Source organism: Ciona robusta, chromosome 2 (genome assembly GCF_009617815.1).
Source record: "Ciona robusta chromosome 2, ASM961781v2".
Lineage (NCBI taxonomy): Eukaryota > Metazoa > Chordata > Ascidiacea > Phlebobranchia > Cionidae > Ciona > Ciona robusta.
In genome coordinates, this window is record NC_143236.1 from 9,279,720 (window position 1) to 9,306,343 (window position 26,624).

General features: G+C 41.1%; 3 protein-coding genes across 4 annotated transcripts; 1 reads left to right on the forward strand and 2 right to left on the reverse strand.

Moving 5' to 3' along the window:
- The first annotated feature begins 765 nt into the window (after positions 1-765).
- On the forward strand, positions 766-14,984 carry LOC149740968 (uncharacterized). The gene is made up of 8 exons (XM_089872480.1): positions 766-966; positions 3,032-3,168; positions 5,121-5,296; positions 5,535-5,676; positions 6,206-6,528; positions 7,613-8,580; positions 8,712-9,011; positions 9,154-14,984. Exons 1-8 carry the CDS (start codon positions 803-805, stop codon positions 9,611-9,613), a joined length of 2,670 nt encoding a protein of 889 aa, XP_089728606.1. The 5' UTR covers positions 766-802; the 3' UTR covers positions 9,614-14,984.
- LOC149740969 (receptor-type tyrosine-protein phosphatase alpha-like) lies at positions 9,624-13,915 on the reverse strand. 2 transcript variants are annotated; one of them, XM_089872484.1, is made up of 18 exons: positions 13,760-13,915; positions 13,623-13,705; positions 13,268-13,497; positions 12,734-12,830; positions 12,487-12,563; positions 12,270-12,404; positions 12,111-12,152; positions 11,764-11,901; positions 11,506-11,657; positions 11,315-11,450; positions 11,149-11,252; positions 10,877-11,016; positions 10,748-10,824; positions 10,523-10,657; positions 10,328-10,465; positions 10,110-10,270; positions 9,907-10,042; positions 9,624-9,850 (listed from the first exon to the last, which is right to left on the reverse strand). In XM_089872484.1, the coding sequence occupies exons 1-18, from the start codon at positions 13,783-13,785 to the stop codon at positions 9,776-9,778; spliced, it is 2,082 nt and encodes a 693-aa protein (XP_089728610.1). In that variant the 5' UTR covers positions 13,786-13,915; the 3' UTR covers positions 9,624-9,775. The 2 variants fall into 2 exon arrangements, with proteins under 2 accessions (XP_089728610.1, XP_089728611.1); XM_089872485.1 differs by lacking the exon at positions 12,111-12,152.
- LOC149740970 (uncharacterized) lies at positions 14,385-26,246 on the reverse strand. Its single transcript, XM_089872476.1, has 36 exons — positions 26,088-26,246; positions 25,733-25,832; positions 25,591-25,664; positions 25,244-25,537; positions 25,065-25,193; positions 24,856-24,976; positions 24,651-24,802; positions 24,288-24,475; positions 22,886-23,002; positions 22,540-22,635; positions 22,102-22,309; positions 21,735-21,934; positions 21,439-21,519; positions 20,948-21,241; positions 20,566-20,747; positions 20,329-20,459; positions 19,972-20,102; positions 19,770-19,920; positions 19,222-19,518; positions 18,879-18,970; positions 18,718-18,813; positions 18,557-18,661; positions 18,374-18,489; positions 18,154-18,310; positions 17,516-17,613; positions 17,180-17,357; positions 16,747-17,037; positions 16,275-16,319; positions 15,895-16,040; positions 15,398-15,542; positions 15,223-15,344; positions 15,038-15,148; positions 14,868-14,981; positions 14,723-14,813; positions 14,563-14,666; positions 14,385-14,510 (listed from the first exon to the last, which is right to left on the reverse strand). The coding sequence occupies exons 1-36, from the start codon at positions 26,189-26,191 to the stop codon at positions 14,484-14,486; spliced, it is 5,088 nt and encodes a 1,695-aa protein (XP_089728602.1). The 5' UTR covers positions 26,192-26,246; the 3' UTR covers positions 14,385-14,483.
- Positions 26,247-26,624: the final 378 nt, after the last annotated feature.

Sequence of the window (26,624 nt, forward strand, 5' to 3'; positions counted from 1 at the left end):
TAACTTTCCAGAACCCCGAAACAAATTCCCGAGACTTATGTTCGGTTCATGCTGGATTAAACATAATACAGGTCGGGGAAGATGGGACACCTTTAGCGCATAATATTCAAATTTCCTGATCGTATTTTAAACAATTAACAACAGTCTATGGGAGGCGTAAAGATAAGGTTTTAGAATTCGTTGAATGTCATTGTTTACTACCAAATGGGATGAGAAAATAGATTAAAAAAGGTGTCCCATCTTCCCCCACCCTACTACACTTCTATTATCGGGTTATCATACCTTTATATAGTTGTTAATAAACGTAAGTAAGGTTTAGCAGCCACGCTTTTATTGGACCATAGCGTGTTTTAACGACTGTCGTTTTGCTGCTAATTCTCTTCGCTGATTAAATTAATTTAGTTTTCGCTATCGTATTCGAAGAAATTTTACTGTGTCTTTAAATAAAGTTTGCCTCTATATATAGGTAAGGCCATACGGCATAGCATACATGCGATTTATGCCAGAGTTGGCCAATTACCCCAAACAAACACTTTAAAGTTATTTGTTCATTTTTCCATTACCCAGGAATTTTCTAAAGTAAACAAAATCCTTCGTTTGTTGGTGTGTCATCCTGTTGGGAATAAAGATTGTTTTTTCAGGCCACCGCAAGTGAGAGAACGAAAGAAAAAAGCAAAAGAGAGAGTCGTAGAAACAGCGATTTTGGTCGAGTCTCGAATTCGCATTTGGTGTAAATTGTTGCTATCTGTTGGTTTATGTTATGATATATTAATGTTGTTTCTATATTTTACAGGCTGTTGCTATGGGCAACCTACTTATGCGCCATAGCGCTAATACGAGAACAATTACTTTAATTTTTGTTGGGTTAAGTTATTTATTTATCGGGGCAGGCGTGTTTAGTGCAATTGAACGAGAACATGAAATTAAAAGCGGGAAAGAACTTTTTGCACGAGAGAAATACTTTAAGTAAGTTTTGTATATTCTATATTTTGTATATGAGGTGTATGAATACACCACGTGTGTCTGGTGTATAAGAAGACACCCATGTTATAACTCGACAGTGAGCATGAGGTGTATGAATACACCACGTGTGTCTGGTGTATAAGAAGACACCCATGTTATAACTCGACAGTGAGCATGAGGTGTATGAATACACCATGTGTGTCTGATGTATAAGAAGACACCCATGTTATAACTCGACAGTGAGCATGAGGTGTATGAATACACCATGTGTGTCTGGTGTATAAGAAGACACCCATGTTATAACTCGACAGTGAGCATGAGGTGTATGAATACACAATGTGTGTCTGGTGTATAAGAAGACATCCATGTTATAACTCGATAATGAACATAACACTTTCTTTATTTAAACACAAATGTTAAAGTAACTTTAACATAACACTTCGTGGTACATCGGACCTACGTCATCAGATTAACCCCCCGCCCCTCACACATTTGGAAAAACGTCGTTAAATTTATGATTTAATTTCATAACATCCGTCACAATCGACATTGAACGCGAACAATGCCTCCTGTGACGTCGTAAACACCAAATTCATTTTCAAACCGCTGAAATTGAGAAAAAAAAGAATTTTTCAATGATCGATTTAGGTGTTGTGAAACATGTTATACACGTCATAATGATCAATATTACGTTGTATACCGAATATGACGTCACTTAGGCGTTGATTCTTCCTATTCCCGAACAGATAATATAAGTTCTATTATTGGTTGCCGCCATTACGCTTTCTGGGCCCCTCATCAATTATTTAAAAGGAAAGTCTGTACAATGTAACTAGACTGGATCACGAATCTTAAACGAGAGTTCTCGCCGAAACCGACGAATGTTGAAGCTTATAAACAACTAGATTGCTTTATATTCAACACAACACACGAGCTTATAAAACACGCTCAATACTAATCAAGTTAACTATCCAGGGCTGCTATTATGTGCTCCATTTTTAGCATCCCCATCGATCCATGCCTGCCACCACCTTGTACTTCAAAGCTTGCGTGGCTTTGGCAGCTAAGGCAAGATTCATCCGCGATCATTGGTGGTGTCTACGTGTTGACCGAGTTGTGGGCGTGTGTGTTCTTGTACAAGACACTTAGGGGTAATTGCTGCAACCCAGTGGTCACTAACGGTTGTCCATATTGTTAGAAAAAACCACCACCCACAAAGTAACATACGTGATAAACACACAGAAAAATAACCACCCACAAAGTAACATACGTGATAAACACACAGAAAAATAACCACCCACAAAGTAACATACGTGATAAACACACAGAAAAATAACCACCCACAAAGTAACATACGTGATAAACACACAGAAAAATAACCACCCACAAAGTAACATACGTGATAAACACACAGAAAAATAACCACCCACAAAGTAACATACGTGATAAACACACAGAAAAATAACCACCCACAAAGTAACATACGTGATAAACACACAGAAAAATAACCACCCACAAAGTAATATGAACAAAACATCTGCGTTTTAACGACTGTTGTTTACCCGATTCGTGAGGAAAAAAGTTTATTGTTTTTTATTTTGATGTTTTCGTTGCAAAGGTTTCTTGTCGCTAAGCAACCGCGAATGAATTTTAATTGCGTTTCATTATTTCAAGCTGTTTACAAGATTTAAATATTTAAAATGGGGTTCGTTTTTAGTCTCGGTTCGTTTGGTTACAATGAATTATACATCACAATGCCCATTATCTTGCGACAATCTTCACTGTAATTGTAACTCTGGAATGCGTTTAAAATATAACATAACAAAATACTTTTATTACAAAAATTAAATTAATCAAAACAGCCAAGTGAAATGAATTAACAGCAAAACAACAACACGCTAAGGATAAAATAAACGAAAGAGCATTTGGTTAAAAACGTGGCTGTTAAACCTTATAAGAAGCAACTCACAGTGGGTTGCAAATATTTAATTAAAACAAATTTCTAAATTTTTGCAAAAAAAGTTTGCGTAAATATTCATAAAACAATATATTATTTTATATTTTTCAGAGAATTTTATAACATAAGCGACGTCGACTACGATAACATGAGCCACATGATTATGGAACTACAACCTCACAAAGCCGGCGTGCAGTGGAGTTTTGTGGGGGCGCTGTACTTCGCTATTACTGTTGTTACTACGATTGGTAAGTTACGTGGTGTTGTAGGTGGGGTAAGATGGGACATAGATGTGGGGGAAGTTGGTACATGTTGGGGAAAGTTAGTACATGTTGGTGGGGTATGATGGGCCACGCTTGGGGTAGGTGGGACACGGTGGGGTAAGATGGGACACCGTGGGGTAAGATGGGGCGTGTTGAGGGGAAGATGGTACACATTGATAGGGTTAAAAGGTTTATGTTTATATTCTCATTTGTCGTCCCGTTCGATGGTTAACAAAGACATTTAAAGAATTATAAACCCGCATCCTCAGCACATCTTTAACAGGGCGTTTTTAGTTTTTAAAAACACAATCAAAATACGGAAATTTACTAACGTTATCCAGCACTTACCGCACAGTAATGTATTGTAGAAAGTTCCGCCTGTAAATTATCCTGTAAAGCTACGCCTGTAAAACTAGAGAGCTTAAAATAGGTCTTCTGCCAATTTTCTACCGGGGTTATTCACCCTTGTAAAAACAACCTAAATATATTTATATGACTAAAACTGGAGGCTGGCGATTAAATGCCGGAAAAGCTATTTTAACAAACAGATGTTAATATTCCTGGTAGCAGCGGGTCGTGATAAATTACCAACAGGAATATTTTGGGATTACGAAAGCTTCTCACGATGTATAGTAGGGTGGGGAAGATGGGACACATTTTAACTCTATTTTCTCGTCCAATGTGGTAGTAAACAGGAGTTTTTAAAGATTTATAAAACTATATGCCCAAGACTCCCATAGACCGTTGTTAATTGTTTAAAACATGATCAGTATATTTGGATATTATGTACCAAAGGTGTCCCATCTTCCTCCATCCTACTATATAAGTATATAGGGTTGGATTATTTATAACATTACGTTTGCGCTATTGAGTCATTGAACAAGATGAAGACGACATGCATAGGACGTTAAACCGTCTTAATATATTTAATTGACAGAAAAGCAGTTTTAAAATCACAGTATACCCGGCAGAAGTTTATATAAAAGCCCCGTGTTCGAAGCCCGGTTTATGGGGGAAATTTTACGGGTATTTAAATTCCTTTTGTGAATCTAAAAATAGACAATATTATATTTTGTAGAATTTCTAAACCACTTGTATTGGGATAGAAATAGTATATAACGGTCGCCATAGAAACAACATTTATATTCTCGTTATCTTTCGAAAGCAAATATTTAGTTTCCTTTCATAGCGCAGATGTGTGGGATCGAATCAATTATTTATTCGCGTAAAGTGTTTATGGCAAAGGAGACGTCGTAACATTATGGCGGCGGTTCCGTAAGAGATTTTAATACAAACGTGGGTCCAGTAGCCGCGCTTTTATTCGACGCTTTTCCTCAAGTAGTTTTCACCCGTAGCGTGTTTTAACGACTGTTGTTTTGCTGCTAATTCTATTCTCTTTATGTTTTAATTAAATTCTTCGCTATTGCATTTGAAGAGAAGTGGATATTGTGTAAATATAAATATTAAAAGAAGAAATTTCATGCCGTTTTTGTTAAAACAATTACATCACAAAACCTTTTTTATTTGCACGATAGCGAGACCGAATCAAACCGGCATCAACCGCAACATATGTGGATATTTAATTGTAGATCCCCAACATAGATTTAATAAGATGGCACCCCAATTAACCACCCCCCCCCCAATTCTAGCGGGCCACCCCCCAAAATAAATCATGTTATTTTAATTATTTCTACCCCACGTGACGGGATCAGATGGCGTTTTATCGACGATGTCGCGAATCGATTGTTTGCGTTCTACAAATAATTCTAGAATCTGGAACAATCAATTATTTTATTGACAGCTTTTTCTAGAACGCAATCAATTAGGTTATGTGACGTCATACTTTACGACTATGACATCATAAAATGCTCAAAACTCTGTTTTAAAATTAAAAAAAATTATGGTGACGTATCAGCTAAACTTATGACGTCGCACAGGGTACGGTCACGCGGTGCCGCAAACAACAATGGGAAAGATGACGTGTATAGCGTACGCTGTGATCGGCATCCCGCTATGCTTGGTTATGTTCCAGGCCATGGGTGAACGGATGAATAATTCCGCCAAGTCGCTCCTCAAAACAACAGGACATAAACTTGGGTTCAAGTTCGATGAGGTAAATAATGCTATCTGTGACGACATATACTTTATAATGACATCATTTATATTTTAATGACAACATTTATATTTTAATGACATCATTTATATTTTAATGACATCATTTATATTTTAATGACATCATTTATATTAATATGGCGTTGTACTTAGTTCATAATGACGTGTTATATTTCATAATAGCTTCATACGTTTCGTACTGACGTCACATTAATTATAATGACGTCATCACATCGTAGGTATCCCACAAATGCTTGATACCGTTCGGAATTCTTAGTTGTTGCGTCACAGTGGTGGTTGGTTCTTCCGTGTTCTCGTATTTCGAGGGGTGGTCTTACACTAACAGTGTCTATTATTGCGTCATGACTTTATCGACAATTGGTAAGTTTCATATTTATGACGTCATCATGTTCTGACGTCACTGTTCTTTGCTGTCGAGAATGGGTAAGTGCGCTCGCCTCTAGCACGGGGTATATGGGTTAAAGTCTCGTTGCTGCTACCATTGTGAGCGTATGTTTCCTTGGGCAAGATACTTGTGTAAGAAACAGAACACCCGTATTATGACAACTGTTGTTGCCCCACCATGCCAGGATAAACAAGTTACATACGTGGTAGCTTGAAGCGAGCACGAGGTGTAAGAAACAGAACACCCGTATTATAACAACTGTCGTTGCCCCACCATGCGAGGATAAATAAGTTACATACGTGGTAACTTGGAAGCGGGCACAAGGTGTATGAAACAGAACACCCGTATTATAACAACTGTCGTTGCCCCGCCACGCGAGGATAAATAAGTTACATACGTGGTAACTTGGAAGCGGGCACAAGGTGTATGAAACAGAACACATTGCTGGCTCCTCAAAGATAAACAAACTGCCCGAATCATTCACTTACGTGCCCACCAATACAGGTTTTGGGGATTACGTAGCCATGCAGGTGGACGGAGCTTTGCAGCAGAAACCTCAGTACGTCGCGTTCAGTTTCGTTTACATTCTCATTGGGCTGACGGTGATCGGGGCTTTCCTAAACCTCGTCATACTGAGAATGATTGTGACGTTGCCTGTGACGCCTGACGGTTCCACAACTGGGGAATCACCCAAACAGGATGATAACGTTTTCTCAAGCGACGAAAATTCGGATCAAGATTTTCGCGGGCGGGAACTTAGGCGGAAGTTACGTAGACGACGGAAGAAGCGATCGCGTCATAGTCTTGCGACGTCGAGATCGGACTGGGTATGACGTCATAATATAGAATAAACTGTCCTTTTTTATGTATTCGAAAACGATAGCGATCAAGAAATGCTTGTCATGTAAGTGAAGGCAACGGGTTCAATCCTGCCCACGTTGCTGCTACCATTGTGGGGGTATGTCTTTGAGCCAACCCAAAGTTAGTATAGACCAAGTTAGGAAACGGATTGTAAAACAACGAGTCTTGTTATCCATTGTCTCGCGTCTATGACGTCATGGTCGCCCCCATTACGGAGCCCACGGCATAGCATTTTATCATTGCTGGGTGCTGTTTTTCGTTTAAATATTGCAATTTTTTAAAAACCAAGCACTTCTGCGCGTAAAAATGGCTTTCTACTAATGTTATATCTTATCACAATAATAAACCTCACAAAAATAATCAACTTTTATTGAACACTCAATCGATTCAAGAGTAAAAAAACAGAAAATATCAAGTTTACTAACCAAAAACATAAAAGAACGTGTTTAAAATATAAAAATACAAACAAAAACGCATAACATTACCATAAACTGGTGTATCTAGCTGCAGTTTTGCATGTAAATTGGCGTGATTTTACTTTTTGGCTCACAAACTCAACGCGTATACCCGGCAACGAAACTTAAGGTATCTTTGTAAAATTTGCCTAATATCGAAGTGACATTGAGAAAAACAATACTAAGTTACTATTTTTGGTCCTCTGCTTGAATTAGTAAGCTACCTTTTCTGCGTTCCGGGTCTTTATGAAATCGGAAAACGCGAACACCTTATCTGCTAGTACTTAAGCAGTTTGGAGCTGCATGTCCACTCATGTTGGATTATAAATGTAGTAAAGAATGGCTCTGTAGGTTCGTAGGTATGATCATATATTATTATGTAAACTAAGCTGATTGCTGCTAGTCTTAATCGCCAACGTAAAGTACCCTGTTAAACCTTGGTCTATACTAACTTTGAGCCAACCCAGTGGTCACTAATGGGTCGCAACACCCTGGGTGTTAGGGTAATGAACAAAATATAATTATAATATAGTTAAATTAATAAAACTCCAACCCGACTCCGAACAAATTTAGTTAACAATGTTTTTTGTTCCAGAAACGATTGTTGTGTTTCGCGAAATCGCGTTCTCTCGAAGAAGTCGAAGAAGAAAGTTCAATAGTTCAACCAGAAGTGACGAGTTCCGATGACGATCCACTTCCGGAAAGGCGGAGGCGAACGTTTCCGGCTGTAACACGGTTGACGCGATGCACGAGATGCAAGTGTAAGGTGAGGAAAAGTAACATCATCAATCATCATCGTTCCGTGGATGACGTCACCGACTGTCAGATGACGTCATCGGAGAACAAGTTTACGGAAGCGGGCACGGTTGGGAACGGAATTCGGGTAAAACAAAACACGGCAAAAGGTGGGAGTTGTAATGGGGGTTTGCGGAACGGGAAAGAAGAAATAACGGAATCAACGGAAAGCGAAAATCCGCAGAACTGTGTGCGGAGGTCGTTGTTATTGTCGGCTCCCAACCCCAGGGTGAGGTCGATGTCAGACGACAGTGGTTACTCTGGTAATCAATCAACCGTGTGGACGGAAACCGAAAAACGTCATTTCCGTAAACAAGATGGCGAGGATTTTAACCGGGGAGGAAATAATATCGATTCCGTGAATTCCGTGTGCGGGACTTTAGACGATTATCGGTTTGCCCACCTACACAACAGGCTTGTCCCAGGTAAGGAACCTCATTACAGATTAAGAAGTCGCGCGACGTCGCCATTATTCGATCTGGATCGCGGTTCGGTTGTTTACTACACAAAGAACGAAGCGGTGTGTAGTTACGTCACAATACACGACCGAAACTCAAAATCTTCCGGCGACGAAAAATCGACCAACGAAAAATCGGGAGACGAGTCGTATAAGAAGAAAATGACGTCACCTGACGTCATGAAGCCCCCATTATTACGTCAGAAGTGCGTCATCGCCCCCACAATCGTCATCACCCCGCATTCTCCAATGTTAAGCCGAACACCTAACGAGACGAGCACGGAGACTTACGCTTCTTTCCTAAGCGACAGGTGATTGTTGTGGTATTATGACGTAACTATATCAATATGACGTAACTATTTAGGTTTATTGTTTATCTATTTATTAAATATGACGTAATTATTTAAGTTTCTTTCTTTACAATTGAATAATTATGACGTAGCGACATGGAGGATAGAGCGTCATCATGCTGTACAGAAGTGACGAGAGCTTATGACGTCACGCCTGCGTCACAACTAGACACTGTGGCGTCAGAAACCGAGCTGTCACCCTCTGACCACCCAGCACCCCAGAGCCCCCCACCCAACATAGAAATCGAAGAACAATCAGCTAACAATGGGCACGACAATGAACAATGGTTCGCCATGGATTCTAGAATGTTGAAACAAACAAATGAATCGAAGGTTGTGGAACATAGAAGCGGAAGTGTCGCGAAACTGAACAAACGAACAATTGGAAACAGGTATGACGTCAAAATTAACCTTGTCTATACGTATCTCTTGTGTGACGTGATAGGGAAACTTATGTATGCCTCACAATCGTTTAAACATCACAGTGTTATGTATGGCGTCACAATGTTATGTATGACGTCACAATGCTTTCAGGAAACGTCTATCCTCGGGTTGCGGCAAACTATTTCCTCGGTGGCGACGACGATGGTCCAGACTCTCGCGGAAGAACACTAAAAATTCAGAAACTCCCCAAAAAAGTAACAATGCGAATCGTCCGCGGCCCTATGACGTCACAATACGTGAAAACCTCTGTCATTGTGAATGTCATCGGTTCTCTCTCCCCCTCATGCGGAAGGAAATCCAGAAATCCTACAACCGCAAGGCGGCGCCACGGAAAACAGAAAGTCTGGACATTGAAAATTCTCGGCTTCGGGGATTAACCCTTTCCCAAGTAGCAATGACGTCATGTTCCAAAGCTTCCTTCGATGATGTTGATTCGTTGTCGTTTACGTCAAGTATGACGTCACTACCGGCAAAAGTCGAGACGAGACGAAACAAGCGCGATATTAATAATGCTTATTGTTACGTCACAGGGCGCGATTCATGTTGTTAATGACGTCACAAGGATTGCAGAAGTTTATTTGTAAAGAAATAATCGCTAGACTTTTATTGTTACGTCACAATCAACACGTCATCTATTGCACGCGTTTAATACAAAGGTTGAAACAATAGGCACTATGACGTATAAATGGAACTGCAAGTGACGTCACCAATACTATGTCGGTTCTTCCCCAACTTCTGATGACGTAATATACTTTTTAATGATGTCATAACACGCTTTATATTGTTCCTGGAAAACAGTGACGTAATATTGACATATTAATAATAATGTCACATCCGTCTTACCTTCGTCCTTACCACTAGAGGGCGACAATCGCGAAGATCTTTCACCGACCTGAAGACGTCAATCGAGTTTTCGCGTCGAAGGCGTTCCAGAAGGTTTATAACGCAACAGAAGATACCCGACCGTCCAGCGCCGTCGCTATAACAATAACATCGTGACGTCAGTGCCACGTGGCGTCACAGCAACGTCACTATGGCAACCATACCTGCAGTGAATCACCACACGAGGTCGCACTCCGTCGTGATCAGCGTTCAGTTGCTTAGCAACCAGGTTGGCAAGGTTGATTAAAACAGCGCCACCATCTGGAGGAGGCTGGTTCTCGTCCTCCCACACTTGGTAGCGCAAGTGAGTCACAGTCGTCGTTTTCTGGAATATGATGTCATTTCCGTGACTGTGGTGAGGTGAAGTGACGTATATACTCACGTGATCAGGTTGATCGCCCGAAACACTCAGCGTCGTCTCGATGTATTCGCCATGATCGATTGTGACGTCATTATGAACAGACAATTCCCCGCATTCCATAGAATCGTCGTTGATTGGCCAATATTGCGCGCATTGCTCCTGCATAGATTATTACGTCACAACTGTCATTTGAGGGGATATCATCTAACGACTTACCACGTGGTCTATTGTTAATGGCGTCAACATAACGATGTGTGTGACGTAATTATCGATGACAACACGCCAGAAGTCTTCGATTGTGTTTTGCATCGGTGCTTGCGTCACAATCAGGTTGTGTTTGACGTCATAGCACTGTAAACCAGAAGGGTTGTGACGTAATAATAGAGCGTAGACAAGGAATGTGACTATGACGTAACAATGCAGTTGTCACGCATGACTTACCTGCATCATAGATGCGTTCGCGTATGGCGGAGTCTGTTCGCTCGGTCGCATGCGGATGAATATCTGGCTGTGTTCGTCTGCAGAGGTAGTTATGTTTATGACGTCATAATAAGCATTATGTCAACATACATGGGATAATGTCTTGGTCTCTATTTTTGATGGCGTTGTCAGGGAAAGTCCCCGAACCGAGTCTAGGATTAGATGGGCACGTAAGTGATAGTTTGTCGAATTCTGCTTCGAATCCGCTTTTTCCGCTCTCAGGGTCCTCACTGTGACGTAATAACTATCATTGCGTAATAATAAAAGTGCATAAACAATAAATACTGTGGTAATCAAACGCGTTTATTTATTCTAGAAGATATATTTGTGTATTGTGGAAATAATGACAACTGTCACGTCACCTTTCTAATGACGTGTACCGCGACGTGAAATCTTCCTTTGTGACGTCAGTATTACCGAACAAATGAATCTCCATCGCGAGTTTGTGCAAGAAGACGTATTGATCCTGTTTGTTACGTCATAATGAATAACAATCGAATAAAGGATGGATATTATGACGTCACTTACCAAGCTTTGAACCATTTCCGTTCTCTTCGTTCTCAGGTTAGCTATGACGTCATAAACATCAATATTGTTGTCATTGTTTAGTTTGTTGACGAGATGATCTAGAACAATGTAAGTTCCGGTTCTACCTACACCTGCGCTATAAACACCCATTGTTACGTAAACAATTAAAATAATCGCGCACCTTTATTAACCTGCAATGCACGACAATGGGTCCCGGTGTGGCGTCACAATCAGATTGTGCTTTTAGCGTTCGCACTCGAAATCGGAAAATTTCAGAAGTCGTTTTTGGAACTCCGTGGTCCGGCCACGCGCGGTATTGGAACTGGGAGATGCTTCGAGGCTCCTGTGGTGACGTCATAATATATAATGAATTCAAAAAATTATAAGTCAAAGAAGAACGACCATATAAAAAATAATGACGTCACAATTTGATAAAGTTTTCAACTTACGTCATCAGGATTATCGGAATGCGTGACCTTTAGTAACCTTTCAACGAAACTTCCATAGTCTATGACGTCATGGAGGGAAACGCGAATCTTCCCGAATTCCATTGTCCCATCTTCCGGCCAGTATTGTTCGCATTTTTTCTACACGAAACAAAATCGTTTATGACGTATACATGCGGGGTTATGACGTCATAAATTAAAAGCAGCCAAAGTTTGAAAATAAAGAAGCAGAAGTAAAATAAAGGAAACCGAAAGAAATAAAATTTGCCAAGGTTTGTTGCAACCGCCATATTGAAATCAGCGTCATAATGCACCGATTCATACGTCATAAAGTAAAGTCACTCGAATACCTGGCCTGGGAATTTGAATGGTGACGGCAGACGTGTGTATGGCTGTGAATGTATATCACCCATGGTTATTAAAAGAAGCCTAATGACGTCATACTCGTGACGTCATCGAGAGTTAAAGAGGGAAGAACCATGCGCGGTATATTGTGACGTCATACTTACTCGTCCAAGTTCGCGAAGTTCGGTAATCATGACTATGACGTAACAATGGTGTTCCCATATCATCCGCCAAAAGTCGTCGAGTGTATTTTCCTTTGGTCCTTGCGCGGCTATGAACTTTTTCTCTACGTCATGACCCTGTGATGTCAAGATTAGCATTACGTCATTATTGTGACGTCACGATTATCATTACGTCATTAAATGTCTAACATCCACTTACGTCGATAAATGAAGCGTTGATGTAATCGGAGAAGGCTACGTCATCAATGGGTGACAGTTTGACCCGGCTGTCGTCACCTTGGTAATAATGGGGATTATTACGTCATAATGATAATAACAAATAGTGTGGGGTAAGATGGGATACCGTTAGCAATAATATTTATTATAAAAGAGAATGGAAAACATGGGCCATCTTACCCAATACATGATGTAGCCACAAATATATCAATCGTATATTATTAACTCACAAGTGATCACGTTCTTGTATCTGTTCTTCTCTTTGTTTTCCGTGAGTTTTGCGTAATCTGCCACCGGTTGTAGTGACGATACATAAGCGGGCATCGACTGTGGGGGGGGGGGGTTGTTAGAGAATTAATAACAATAATAATAACCAGCAATAATAAAGCGGGAGTTCGAAACAACAACCATTGCCTACTCACTGCATTAAGGAATGTTTTGAGTCGGTTATAAAGCAACAACAGTCACTATAGCAATAATATAAAGTAAAGTGGGCCGGGGTAAGATGGTCAGTGTGGGCTGGGGTAAGTTAGGACACGTTTTTATTCTCTGTTTATCGTGTTATTTGGTAGTAAACAAATAATATTTATAGAATTATATAACAGTATCCTCACGACTCTAAAATAGCGTTGTTAATTGTTAAAAACACGATCAGGAAATATGACATTATGAGCTAATGATAAACAGGCAGGGCAACGGCAACGAAAGCAATAAAATACAACATGAAACAAAACCAAACCAGTAAAGATACACAGGGACATCACCTGAAACTCAGCCCTAAACAACCTATCCTCATCCGCATGTTTATTGTTATATACTTCATATAAATCCTCGGCCCGAATCTCAGTGTTCGGTTTGACTACTTTAGGGACTTCCCCATCACTGCTGTCGTCATCGGTTGGAATTGCATCTATGACGTCACCATTGGCTACTGTGACGTCACACTGAGCAATGTCCGACATTGAATTTTTCGACGAATTTCGCGACATCGAACCTACGTCATAATCAACATTATTAAACATTGTTCGAAAACAAACGACTTGTTACGTCATAATGCGTTTGATTTGTTTGACATATGACGTCACAATGCAAATAGACAACATAGTTATGTAACAATACCCCCGCTATCGGCAGATTCCATTGTTTCAACATAATCGTTCGAATTCGAATCTGTAGTTTTCGTTTTCTTACGTCGCTTTCCTCTGTGACGTAATAAGTTAGGTATCTATTATGACGTTACAACAGTACAATCTCACCGAAGTCTGGCTATTGTCTTTAACATAATTGAGTTGTTCCAATACCTGAACACTATACGTTTGTTGTAGCAGCTTAAATCGCGTACCTACTTCCGTTCTGCCTCACACATCATATATACATCTGTGACGTAACAGTACTAAACGCGAATAGTTCCTACTAACAATTCTAGAAAGAGACAGCGTAAGCTTCGTTCCACTGATGCACCAACAAAGACATTCTTTCAATAATCAACCATGTGTGACGTAATAATATCCCTTGGCAACATGACGTCACTGCAGCAAGTTAATTAATCTCGTAATTAAACATTTCACTCCCTCACTAATGACCAACCTCGCACACACACTACACACATGTACTAACACATGTACCATCAACGACTGAAAGTTCGATCTTCGTTTCATCGCCGTAAGGTTCGGAACCGACATAACCAAATACACGGCGTGTCGAAATTTTGACTTTAACGCGTCCAAATCTGCGTAACTGTTAAATACGTCACTAACATTTATATTTAGTGAGTCTATACTGAATATGGTTACGATGCTGCTGCCAGTATAAAGTTTAGACACGCCGTATGCTCCTCGCTAACTGTGCTGCTAATTAGTCAGATAAACTCTACGTCATAGATCACGTGGTTTCCGTATTTATACAAACAGCACACGAGTTATATTGGTGAATAATAATATTTATAGAATAACAATCACAATACGACATGCTGCTTGATTATCAACATTCTTCTTCTTTTTCCACAACCTGCAAATAAAACAATGAGCATGGTGACGTAACAATAGGTGGATAATTGTACCAGTTCGACAACTTCAATCGGTTGTTCGCTGTCTTCTGTGACGTCACACTCGGGTTTCGGGGCAATTCTAGTTTCAGCGCTTCGTAGAAGAAGTTCTTTGAACACTAGAAACAACGAGATATATGATTGTGACGTCATATGCAAAAATATTATGACGTACCATTCCCCGTCAAATCGGCGCTCGTCTCACATTTCGATTCTGATGACGTCATCTGGCACGTGTATGTCGCCGCGTCATCGACGCATGGCTCCTACCGGAAGTTGGTTAGAACAGGAAAATATGACGTCACAATATATAAACAAACCTCGATTTTGAGAATCGCTTTGCTGCCCTCCACTTCCGCGTGGTGGCGCTCTTGATCCACCGGTTGGCTGTTTCGCAACCACGTGACTTTGTATTGTTCTAGCTCTTTGTTCGTCTGTGACGTATGATAGTGGTCATGACGTCACACTGCGAAACAATGATGATTGTTACCTGAACAAATATAATGATTCTCCCAGCTTCGTCGACGCCATGTTCGATCCCTTCAGCCAATATTGGGATCACATCAATGGGATCAACAATGTCTTCCTTCTTTATAACAAGCTACAGTGACGTCATACAGTGGTGAGTGACGTCATAAGTATATTTCATCAACACAATACATGACAATGAACTACCTTATCTGGTCCTCCTTTCTTTTTCTCTTCCTTTTTCTTTTGTCTCTCCTCTTTTCTCACTCTTCTCTCCTCATCCTCCTCTTGGAGCATTTCCGCGGATTTTTCAAGTATTTTCGAAAATTCTACGAAACAATGGATTAAAACAATGAATTCTTGCAAAAATAACGTCACAAACCTTCGTTTTCGAACTCAAAATTGACCTTTGTGTCAAAGGTCGAGAGAGGGGTTATGAACTCGCATGTAAACTTCCCACGCTCAAGTTCCTCATGAATCGGTGTGATAACTAGCGACACAAGGCCGGTGGATTGATCGTTGAAACACTGCGTGGAAGAGATCAATGTATTTTAGTTATGATTTTAAATGCAATTTGTTTATAACCTCGCATGACGGGGCAATGACAGTCGTTGTAACACAGGTGTTCTGTTTCATACACCTTGTGCCCTGTTACAAGTTACCACGCATGTAACTTTGTGGGTGATTGTTTTTGTGTATGGCTGATAATTTAGACAACCCATTAGTGATCACTGGGTTGCAGCAATTGTCGTTAAGTTACTTGCCCAAAGATATATATGCACACAATGGTAGCAGCGTCAAGCCTCGAACCCATAACCACTGTGCTATAGCGACAGATTGCCAAACTAAACATCGAAAATCGCGTCGATCGCGTTTTACCTTATACTTTTGATTGTCAACAACAATTTCTTTGTTGTTTTGATACCAGATGATATGCGCGTCATCGCGAAGCTTTGTCACAATGCAGAACAATCGAAGAGCGTTCGGCAGCGGTTCCGCCCGAAGTCCTTGCTCAAAGTTGATGACTACGAAACAAGTAAGCGATCATATATCCTGTTGCGCAAAACATATTATGTTTGTACTTTGATACATCGATTGGCACAGATTTTAATTTGACATTATTTTCTCATAATTTTATCGGGTACTGTCTTTTTTATTTATATTTTTAAAACCTTATACGACCATGGTTTTCAATAAATTTCATAATTATTTTAATTAACTTTAATTGATTGATCATTATGACGTCATAACTAACTTACTGTAATCTTCCGATCGCGCTGGCTTCGGTGGGGGAGGGGGAGGTTCTGTAAAATATGAACTCCATTAATTAACAATGATTATTGTGACGTAACAGAGCGTTGTTGATTGTTTAAAGCACGATCGGGAAATATGGGATTTAGGGGATATAACAGTATCCCATCTTACCCCACTATATGTTTTACCTAATCTAATATACGAACGGGTGTTTGTCGCCTGCATAAGTTTATACAGCGGCAAACAACTTACCAACGACTTTATTATACATGGGTTTTGGGTGTTAATGATATCCCATCTTACCCCAACAGTATCCCATCTTACCCCTACAGTATCCCACCTTACCCCTAGAGTATCCCATCTTACCCCTACAGTATCCCATCTTACCCCAACAGTATCCTATTTTACCCCTACAGTGTCCTATCTTACTCTCATAGTATCCCATCTTACCCCCATACATACGTCACAACCACTCACTTTCGATGTCAATCAAACACCTCGTGCTTCCTCCGTCTATGACGCAAACAATCTCTCCATTATCTTCATAAGTTGGGTTGATTATCTTCAACACATGGTTGTTACCAACCGCCACCAACTCGTATCTCTCATCGTCTGCTTCCACAACCTCACCGTTGTGGAACCACGTGGCCGCGGGGATTCGACCCTCATGTAGCGGGGAGGGAACCGCCATGCATTCGAACTGCGCCATAGTGACATCGTGCGGTAGCGATGAGTCGTCGAGTTTCTTGTCGAATTTAACAGGAAGTACTGTAATGATAAAGCGTTGTTATAAATATTACGTCACAGATTATGACGTCACAGAATATGACATCATATATTATGACGTCCTATGACATATTATAACGTCATCGGTTATGACGTCACATATTATGACGCATAACAACCGTACCTCCATCGACGACCAAGTTCACTGTGTATTTTCCCCCCAGCCCGCTTATCTCGTACATGGCTACGTCATCAGGGGTGACGTCATTAATAATTAGGGACCTTCCGCAACCTTGCGTGATAAACTCGTATCTGACGTCATCGGATTCGTTAATTGTGATGTCATTTTTGCTCCATGAAACCTGGAATTTGAAACAATCAATACGTAATTCGGACTAAAAAATGTTCATTCCTTGCCTTATCACCCAATATTTTATAAAACCTACAAATAACCACTAATCATCAAATTAAAAATCCGAGATGCATCTAATACGTCATCAGTATTACGTAATAAACTCACAATGGGGTTGGGCTTCGATAAAAGACAATCAAATATCGCGGTTTGTCCTTTAGTGAGGAACACGTTGACAGGAGCGCGGACGAAATGAACCGGCTCCACTGTAATAAATAGGTGTTATGACGTAGCTATGACGTGGTATGATGTAGTTTGCTCCGACCCAGTTGTCCAGTCAGCCATATGTTAAAGAATTAAAGTAATATCTTTCAAGAATTTCCCTTGCAATACTACAGCACGAAGATTCAATTGATAAAGATGACCATGCTGAAATCATTGTTTTTGTTGCCAGAACTACTGTTCACAAATGGGCTTTTGTGAGATTGGGCAATAAAAAACAATTACCCACAAAGTTACATACGTGGTAACTTGTAAGCTGGCACGAGGTGTAGAAACAGAACACCCGTGTTATAACAACTGTTGTTGCCCCACCATGCGAGGATAAATAAGTTACATACGTGGTAACTTGTAAGCGGGCACGAGGTGTATGAAACAGAACACCCGTGTTATAACAACTGTTGTTACCCCACCATGCGAGGATAAATAAGTTATATACGTGGTAACCTGTAAGCGGGTACGAGGTGTATTGAACAGAACATCCGTGTTACATCACCCCCCACCCCATAACCCCACCCACAACTTACTATTCCCGACGACGAGATCAGCGGTCGACGTGCAACCGTTGTATGACGCAACACAGTGAACCGCTTGTACGTCATCAGAAGAACAATTGTTGACAATCAACGATCTTCGTTTACCGCGACTTATGACGTCATACTTTCCTTCCGGTTTGATTTCAACCTAAACAGTTATGACGTCAGCATGACGTTTACGCTATGATATTATGACGTCATTAATACAAACCTCTTTCCAGTTCCCGAGATACCACGTGACTTTAGTCCTCGCATCTTTTACGCGACATTCGAAATATCCTTGCCCGCCTTCTGTGACGTAACAATCCTTCATCTTCGACGCGAACGCTGCGTGTATTATGGGTTAAATATACGTCACAATAACGATTACGTCATCTCAATAATGACGTCACACCTTCTCTCCTTTCTTCTTCTTCCATTCTCCTGATTCTCTCGGCCTCGATTTCTTTTTTCTTTCTCCAGAGTTCTCTCACTGCTTCCTGTCGCTCGTTGACGTCATCTAACGAGAAATTACGTCTTCAATCCCACTTAAACTACTTATGACGTCACACTCACCCCATGATTCTCCTGGTGTGACGTAACAGGACTGTAGTGACGTCTGACCAGCTCCTATTTGATTGACAGCTGTCACTCGGAAGAAATACGTCTGCCCTGTAGAAGCAATGTATGACATCATCAACTACGTCATCTCACCATGACATCATCACCATACTAACCAGTAATAAGACCGTCCACTTTGTATTTTTCATCTTCAACTTGTTCGGGCAACTTGTTGCAGGGGATCCAGAAGTCGCTTCCTTCTTTACGTCTGCGGTAATTGATCAAGAAGATATGACGTCAATATTTGGGGGAAATGACGTCATGATTAATGAGATTTTTTGATATTTCTAATTTAACTTTGGCCAACTCCATGAATCTATAATGCTCATGAAGTTGGACGATTCTCGTAACGATCATTCAGGAACAAGTGATACGAAATATGCAATTCATAAATCAAGTCCAGCCAATAGTTTACTATAAAATAATTTAAAGTTGATTTGAATCAAACACTTCACCCACCTATCCACGGTATACCCAATGAAGTCCCCATGTCCCATCCTTTCTGGTCGCCTCCATTCAAGCATCACACTATCTTCTGTGACGTCAGCGATGGTGACGTCACGAGGCTCTGATGGTCGCTCGGGTTCCTGCGCTCTCACACGACCCGGAAGTAACTTCCATTCCCCGAAACCTGCCACGTTGCACGCCCTCAAGCGGAACTGATAAAACTCGTTTTCCACCAACCCAATGACGTCATAGTGACGTTGTGTGAGCGGTTTGTTGTTCACTGGTTTGAATTTCCCGCCAACTGGTCGACTGTATAAGATATCTATGTTACTCGGAATATTGGGAACACTTTTTCTACTTTTAGGAACATAAAAACCGCAGGGCAATTGCTGCTATTGTGCCCCAAATGGAAAAAAAGTTAAAGCGAAAAGCTTTTTCCTAACATTAAACTATATGCCCAATACCAAAGGCAGCAGAAAACTTAAAATAAAAAGAAAAAACGTTGAAGCAAATTGAAAATTTAAAAGGAAACATTTTTTAATAACAAGAGAAATATCCACCATTCCAGGTAATATCCCGTGACGTTCGATCCACCGTCGCTAGATGGCGCCTCCCAGCAAACCTTGATACTTTTCTTAGTCACGCATGGTTTACCTTCGTGATCAGCCACCCGGAACAACCCCTGGACCCCTCCCCACCAGTTTGGCGGCTCTGTGACGTCATTGTTAGTTTATAACCACATTATGACGTCATAATACTCACTTATTCCGTCACTAGCAAGTATTGGTTCACTGGGTTGGGAGAAAAGGCTTGTACCGAGGCTATTTACCGCCCTCACGCGGAACATATAACTTTCACCCTGTTGTAACTCACCAACGGGGTATCTTGTGTATCTGGAAAATAACCTGATTGTTATTTATCTGGTAAAATACGATAGCGAAGATTAAATTAATTATAACAGCAAAGAAAAGGGGGATCAACAGCAAAACGACAATCGTTAAAACACGCTACGAAGAAAACTACTTCAGTAAAAGTGTCAAATAAAAACGCGCTATCAAGCTCACAATCGTCGGTTTTGTCCTCATCATTAGTGTTACGTCATAGCCTACGTCATAATACCTAATAGGGGTGTGGTTCGCTTGTATCCAGTGTTCGCATCCAAGTTGTCGATACTCCAGGAAATATCGGACGTTTTCCCCGCCAGACTTGCTTGGGGGAGTCCATCCCACTTCTATGAACTCTCGGGTTACCTACGTAATGTATGACGTCATAGTTGGTGACGTCATAATCGGTGACATGTTTTGGTAACGTCATAATCGGTGACATGTTTTAATGACGTCATGGAAACAAGCTTACCTTCAATGATTGCAAGTCGCTAGGTGGCGTTGGAGGTCCACGATACTTTGTGTTCATTTTTTCTTCGGCAACAACGTCATCAGTGTTTATGACGTCATCATTAACTTTTGTTGCGTCGTTTGCATTCGTGACGTCATCATCCTCATTGACGTCACTAACTTCCGGTGTAGTTTTCTCACCACCTGTGATGAACTATGTTGTAACAATAGGTTTGTTTCAGTATAGAAACCTCTGCTTGGAAAGTTGGCATTTTGTTTTGTTTTTTTCGCAAATTAAAATAAAATTCACACAGTTCGTTTGTAATCAATACTACCGTAAAAAACCTTACTTAGTGCAAAATTACTTTTTTAACGGAAATATAAAAATATAGTTTGAACCCCACCATTCATCGCGAGGCCGACTTGAATCGTGTTTGTGACGTCACTGGGGTCACTTAGACCCGCCCCGTTCACCGCGAAGACGCGAAACTTGTAAGCGACCCCGGGGTTGAGTCCCGTGACCGGATACGGGTCAGTGGTTTTGAGGGGTTCTGACGTGGCGCGCTCCCATTGGTCGCTTCCATCCTCACAATACTCGATGACGTAACCATCAATCTCATCACCCTCTGGCGCCACCCAACGGACGCAAACAATGTCTCCGTTAGCCGATAATGACGTCGTAATATCGCTTGGGATTCCTTTGAAAAATAAACTTTGTTACTTTTGTTACCAAGCTAACGTCAAATAACCGTTTTTCGGTTTGCTGATTGGTGTTTATATAAAGGTAATTAAAACCTAAAGCTTGAAAGGCATTCGAAACGTTAGAACAAATATTACGTTTATACTCAAAGAGCAGATAACAAAATTTTAAACCAAGTAATCGATTATGACGTACCTGGTACGTCACTGGGTTCTTCTTCCTCGACACAAATATCGTCAGTCTCCGGTGGGACCAAACTTCCGGGTTCGAGGAGCTCTGTAATGACGTAGTTATAATGACGTCATCAACCTTATATGGTATATAATACTGCAGATACCATCAGCATAAATAAAGAATGGATGGGTTTGGGTTGAATGATAAAAGAGAGTCCGTATTTTCCTTCAATTTTATTAAAATTTTCCACTTGCCCCCCGTGATTTTTGGTCTTCGTAAATAACCTTGGTCAACATTATGGCTCCCACAATACCCACCTAACGGCAACATTGGCGTTCCTGGATCCCTCATGGCCACGGGACCCACAGGTAAAGACGCTGGCCCTCTTCCCCACCTATTATAGGCTCGCACTCTGAAGAAATAGATTTCTCCCTCCTCCAAACCACACACTGGACTTGTGGTTAACCTGACCGATCTCGTGCTCGCCATCCGCCAAACACTTGATCCAGACTCCGCCCTGGGAAAGTTGTTTTTTTTAAACTGATAATTTTTGTGTTTTTTCAACAGCGAATACGTTCTATGATATACAACCCACCCCTTACCTCAATATTGGGTTGTTGTTCATACGGTTTAAAGTTGTCGATGCGGGTATTTATTTAAACCGGGGAGTAATAAATCACTTACTTTTCAATAAAGTATCCTTCAATCGGTGCCCCACCAAAATACCCTGTGTAACCTGGTGGCTTCCACGTCAGAACTACGTAATTCCTGGTGACGTCATCATACTGTAGACAGGTGGGCGCGGAGGGAGGGGCGTTGTTGCCATGGACAACAAGGTTGCATTTGGAGGTTGAAGCTCCGCAGTTGTTGTAAGCACGACAAACGTATTCACCTGGAAGTATGACGTCATGATGAAGTGTATGAATATGACGTCATGATGACGTATGTGAGTTGACAACATCGGGGTATTGTTTGGGTAAGCAAATTTTTGTTCTTTATAACAATTATATAAAGATTGTTTGTTGTATATAGCAAGTACAAACACGCCACTATTCGGTAAAAAAAATCGATTTGACATAGAATTTTGCGTCGCGCGCTTTGTTTATGACGTCACAGACCCACCTTCGTCATCGGTGAACGCTTTAAGAATCGTCAACGACGCGATTCTTCCATCAAAGTCGGTTCTCACGTGACTTGTCTTCGTATCCAAGTTACGACCTATGACGTGCTCAATTATAAGATGTTTATGTCGCTGCTACCATTGTGAGAGTGTTTGTCCTTAGGCAAGACTCTTAACGTCAATTACTTCAACCCAGCCATTAGGAAAACAATTACCCCTAAAGTTGCATACGTGGGACTTTTAAGCGGGCACGAGATGTATGAAATAGTACACCCGTGTTATAACAACTGTTGTTGCCCCAACATCGGAAGATAAATAGCTACATTCATATATACAATATATCTATACCGTTGAGCGTCCAAAACACTTCCGGGTTAGGTTTCCCATCGACCTCACACGTTATCACAACAGCGTCGCCTTCGTTGACCTCCTTGTTGAACAACCGAGTGATAAAGTTGGGGTAACCTGGGGTGGGGGGGTGTAAGTTTGGGGTTTAATTTGCAATGTTGGTTCCCTTTTGTGTGTAATTTACTGTGGGGTCTTATTGACGCCCACCGCCTACACACAGTAAAAGATGCATGCGGTACAAGAATCAGAACACCCGATTTATAACGACTGTTGTTTATCGGGCACGCAAGGATAAATAAGTTACATTCGTTTAATGTCTGTTTTCCATTGCTGTCTAATTTACTGTTGTGTATTTTTGTTCAATGGAATCATCGGTTATTAAGGTTACTTAGGGTGAAACTTTAATCGTATTTATCTCGGTATAAACTGACTGTCTTAACTGTGACATCATTCATCTCATTAGTGACGTCACTATACTCGACTCTGACGTCATTACACTCGAATGTGACGTCTTCAAAACTATTTTTAAAAATGGAAAAAAAGACAACAAAATTAATTTTCGTAAATTAAAACATAAAACTGTAAACACACGTCACAATTAATCCTGTCTACAAATCATCTATATGACGTAACAATCGCTTTCATATCTTCTCGAACAATTCTTCTTCTTTATAATTCCATTATGACGTCATCTAAGCTATTCATCGTCATCATTGTCTTGCTCATTGTTTCGCGACACTGCAGCGACAACATCTTCTATAATGACGTCACCACGGATCGACGTGTCGCGCCTCACTTCCGGTTGTTGGAACAAAGTCTCCGACAAGCAACCTCCAATTTCGTCACGGATCGCTGGTTTCGAGGTTATGACGTCACCGGAAGTTTCGTCAGGTAGGCTTGTGACGTCACACGGTTGGTTTCGCGTGATTTTGATCGCTTCGATCGGGGATTCCCCTTGTGCGAGAATCTGCATTTCCAGAACGCTCTCGAACTTTCCAACACCCGGAGGCGGTGCGGAGAAGGTTACGACCTTTGAACTCTTGACCTCTGGTTCCTCGGTAGCGGTTATGGAGCTGATGAACAACGAATCCTTGGATTCATCAACCGGTGGTTCTGCATCTGGAACGAACCAACTTTCCATCTTTATGGTGGATGCGGTGATGACGTTGCATGGTGATGACGTCATATGATGATGATGTGATGCAGAAGGAATTGGTGAAAATGATTTCATATAATAGTGATGACGTCGTATGATGGTGATGATGACGTCACTTGGTCTTGAAGTCACATGGTGTTGATGACGTCACACAGTGTTGATGACGCGATGAAGAATTGTTGAAAATGACGCCATGATGAAATGTTCAACCTAACTTACTAATACATGCGATACCAACCCACCCACCTGGTATGTTCATTCCTTGCACATCCGGGTAATCCGTCGGCTTCCTCAAGTTAAACCCTGACTTGATGTCGTAATATCCGCTCTTACTATCATCGTATCGACGAACCAACAACGTTGCGTAACTTGACATTTCACCTTTGTAGTTCTGCGCTGATATCCGGTAGGTGCCGCTATCCTCCAGTTTGCACCTGGTGACGTCATGTGTAAATGCGATTACGTCATAATCACGGTTATAACGTTGTACAAATTAAAGATGACGTCAAAGAGAACAATGATTACATATATACCCTAAAAAACGACGTTACACTCATCCATAATGACGTCACATGCAGTGATGATGACGTCATAGACACATTTACTTACTGGAATATCTCTAGGGTGTGAACGCCGTATTGGTTCGATATCTTCATGGTGCCTGGGGCGAGGGTTAGGGGTTCGATGGGCACCATGTTATGATACCATATTATCCGGGGTGGGGGGCTACCACGTATCGTGCATGTAAACTTCACGTACATCTGCAATGCATGGTGGGTTAGAGGGTCGTTACGTCATGATGACGTCATACTACCTTCTCCCAGACCACGTGGGACCTGAGTTTCATGTCGAACATCGGAGCGCTGTTCAATCGGTCACGTGATCTTTCTTCGTTGTAAACTTTCGGTCGGTAGTCCACACCACGTGTTCTGTACCTGTGACGTATTGTAATGACGTGTCATGACGTCACATTTATTTATGACGTAACATCTATCGATGACGTTGTAATGACGTAATACTCACTGATATTTCTTATGTTCCAGCTCCTGTATATCTTCGTCCTCCTCAACCGGAAATGACCTACGTACCGCGATGTATGACGCAATATCCTTCATGGCTTCTTCTTCTTCACCAACCGCGGGATCCGGTCGTCTATGACGTCATAATGATGAAACTTTTCACGTTATTACGTCACAACCCACCTTCTAGACACCGGCATTGTATATCCCGCCTCAGCTTTCTCATCGAACTTGGCGCGTTTTCGTTTCTCTTGTGACGTCATTTCAACATGCTTCTTCACTTTTGGTGGTGACGTCACCTGTTCATCTTCTGCGTCATCCTCGAACTTTGATGGTGACGTCATGTACCTCGGTCGCGGAGCTGGTGACGTCATTATGTCTTCATCGTCCGAATCCAGGAGATATTCGGGAATTTTGTATTTCTGACGTCGTGGCGTGACGTCAGTGGTGACTTCATCAACATCATCATATCGTCGCCTAGTGATAAATATCCTTGTTACTAGTTAAAAAGTGGTTGTGACGTCACAAACCGTGTCATAATCGGGGAATCTCTTTGTTCGAATCGCGTCGATCGTCTTTGTGGGATCATGGTGTCATCAGGCAACTGAAATCCAAAGTGATTATTATGACGTCACAAGTTCTATGACGTCACAAGCACTGTACCACGCCCACCTCAAATGGTGAGTAAGATCGTCGGTTCGGTTGTCCGATCTTTGGAAGTCGGAGTGGTGAGCTAAGCTGTGACATCGCTTCGTCGTCGTCATCGCCCCACCTGTCAATCAAATATAATCTGTCAATCAAATACAACTTGTCAATCAAACATCACCTGTCAATCAAACACAACCTGCCAATCAAACACTACATGTCAATCAAACACAACCTGCCAATCAAACACAACCTGAATCAAACGCCACATGTCAATCCAACACAACCTGCCAATCAAACACTACCCGTCAATCAAACACCGCCTGTTAATTAACACACCCTGTCAATCAACACAAAGCCCATTGTTCAAACCGGAAGTTACCTTCGACGACGCGCGTAATCACGTGACGTATCACTCCTCAACGAAAACGAATAATCGTCGTTTCCATAACGACGGTAATCGTCATCACTATATTTAACTGGCATTCTCCTAGGTAACTATAGCAACTGATGACGTAATCTGTAATAAGATAATAGTGATGACATAATAATATGTAATACACATATGACGCTAATTTAATTTATTCAAAGTAATTAGGATTTAATTCGATCAGTTGGGAGTTAGCAGCTGCGGGTGAAGTAATTGATAGATTAATATTTAATTTAACAAAATGGTGGATGCGTGTAACTATGAGGTGACTATACTTGAACGTATGTAGATGTTTCGGACAGTAACTTGGTGGATAGTAACCTCTTTTACACTGATGATGGACCAAGTTACTGTCTGGATACTAAACTCATGATCAGCAGATGTTTCGGACAGTAACTTGGCGGATAGTAACCTCTTTTACACTGATGATGGACCAAGTAAAATACTTCCACTATAAAGCTACATTTCTGTCTAATTTAAATTATAAAC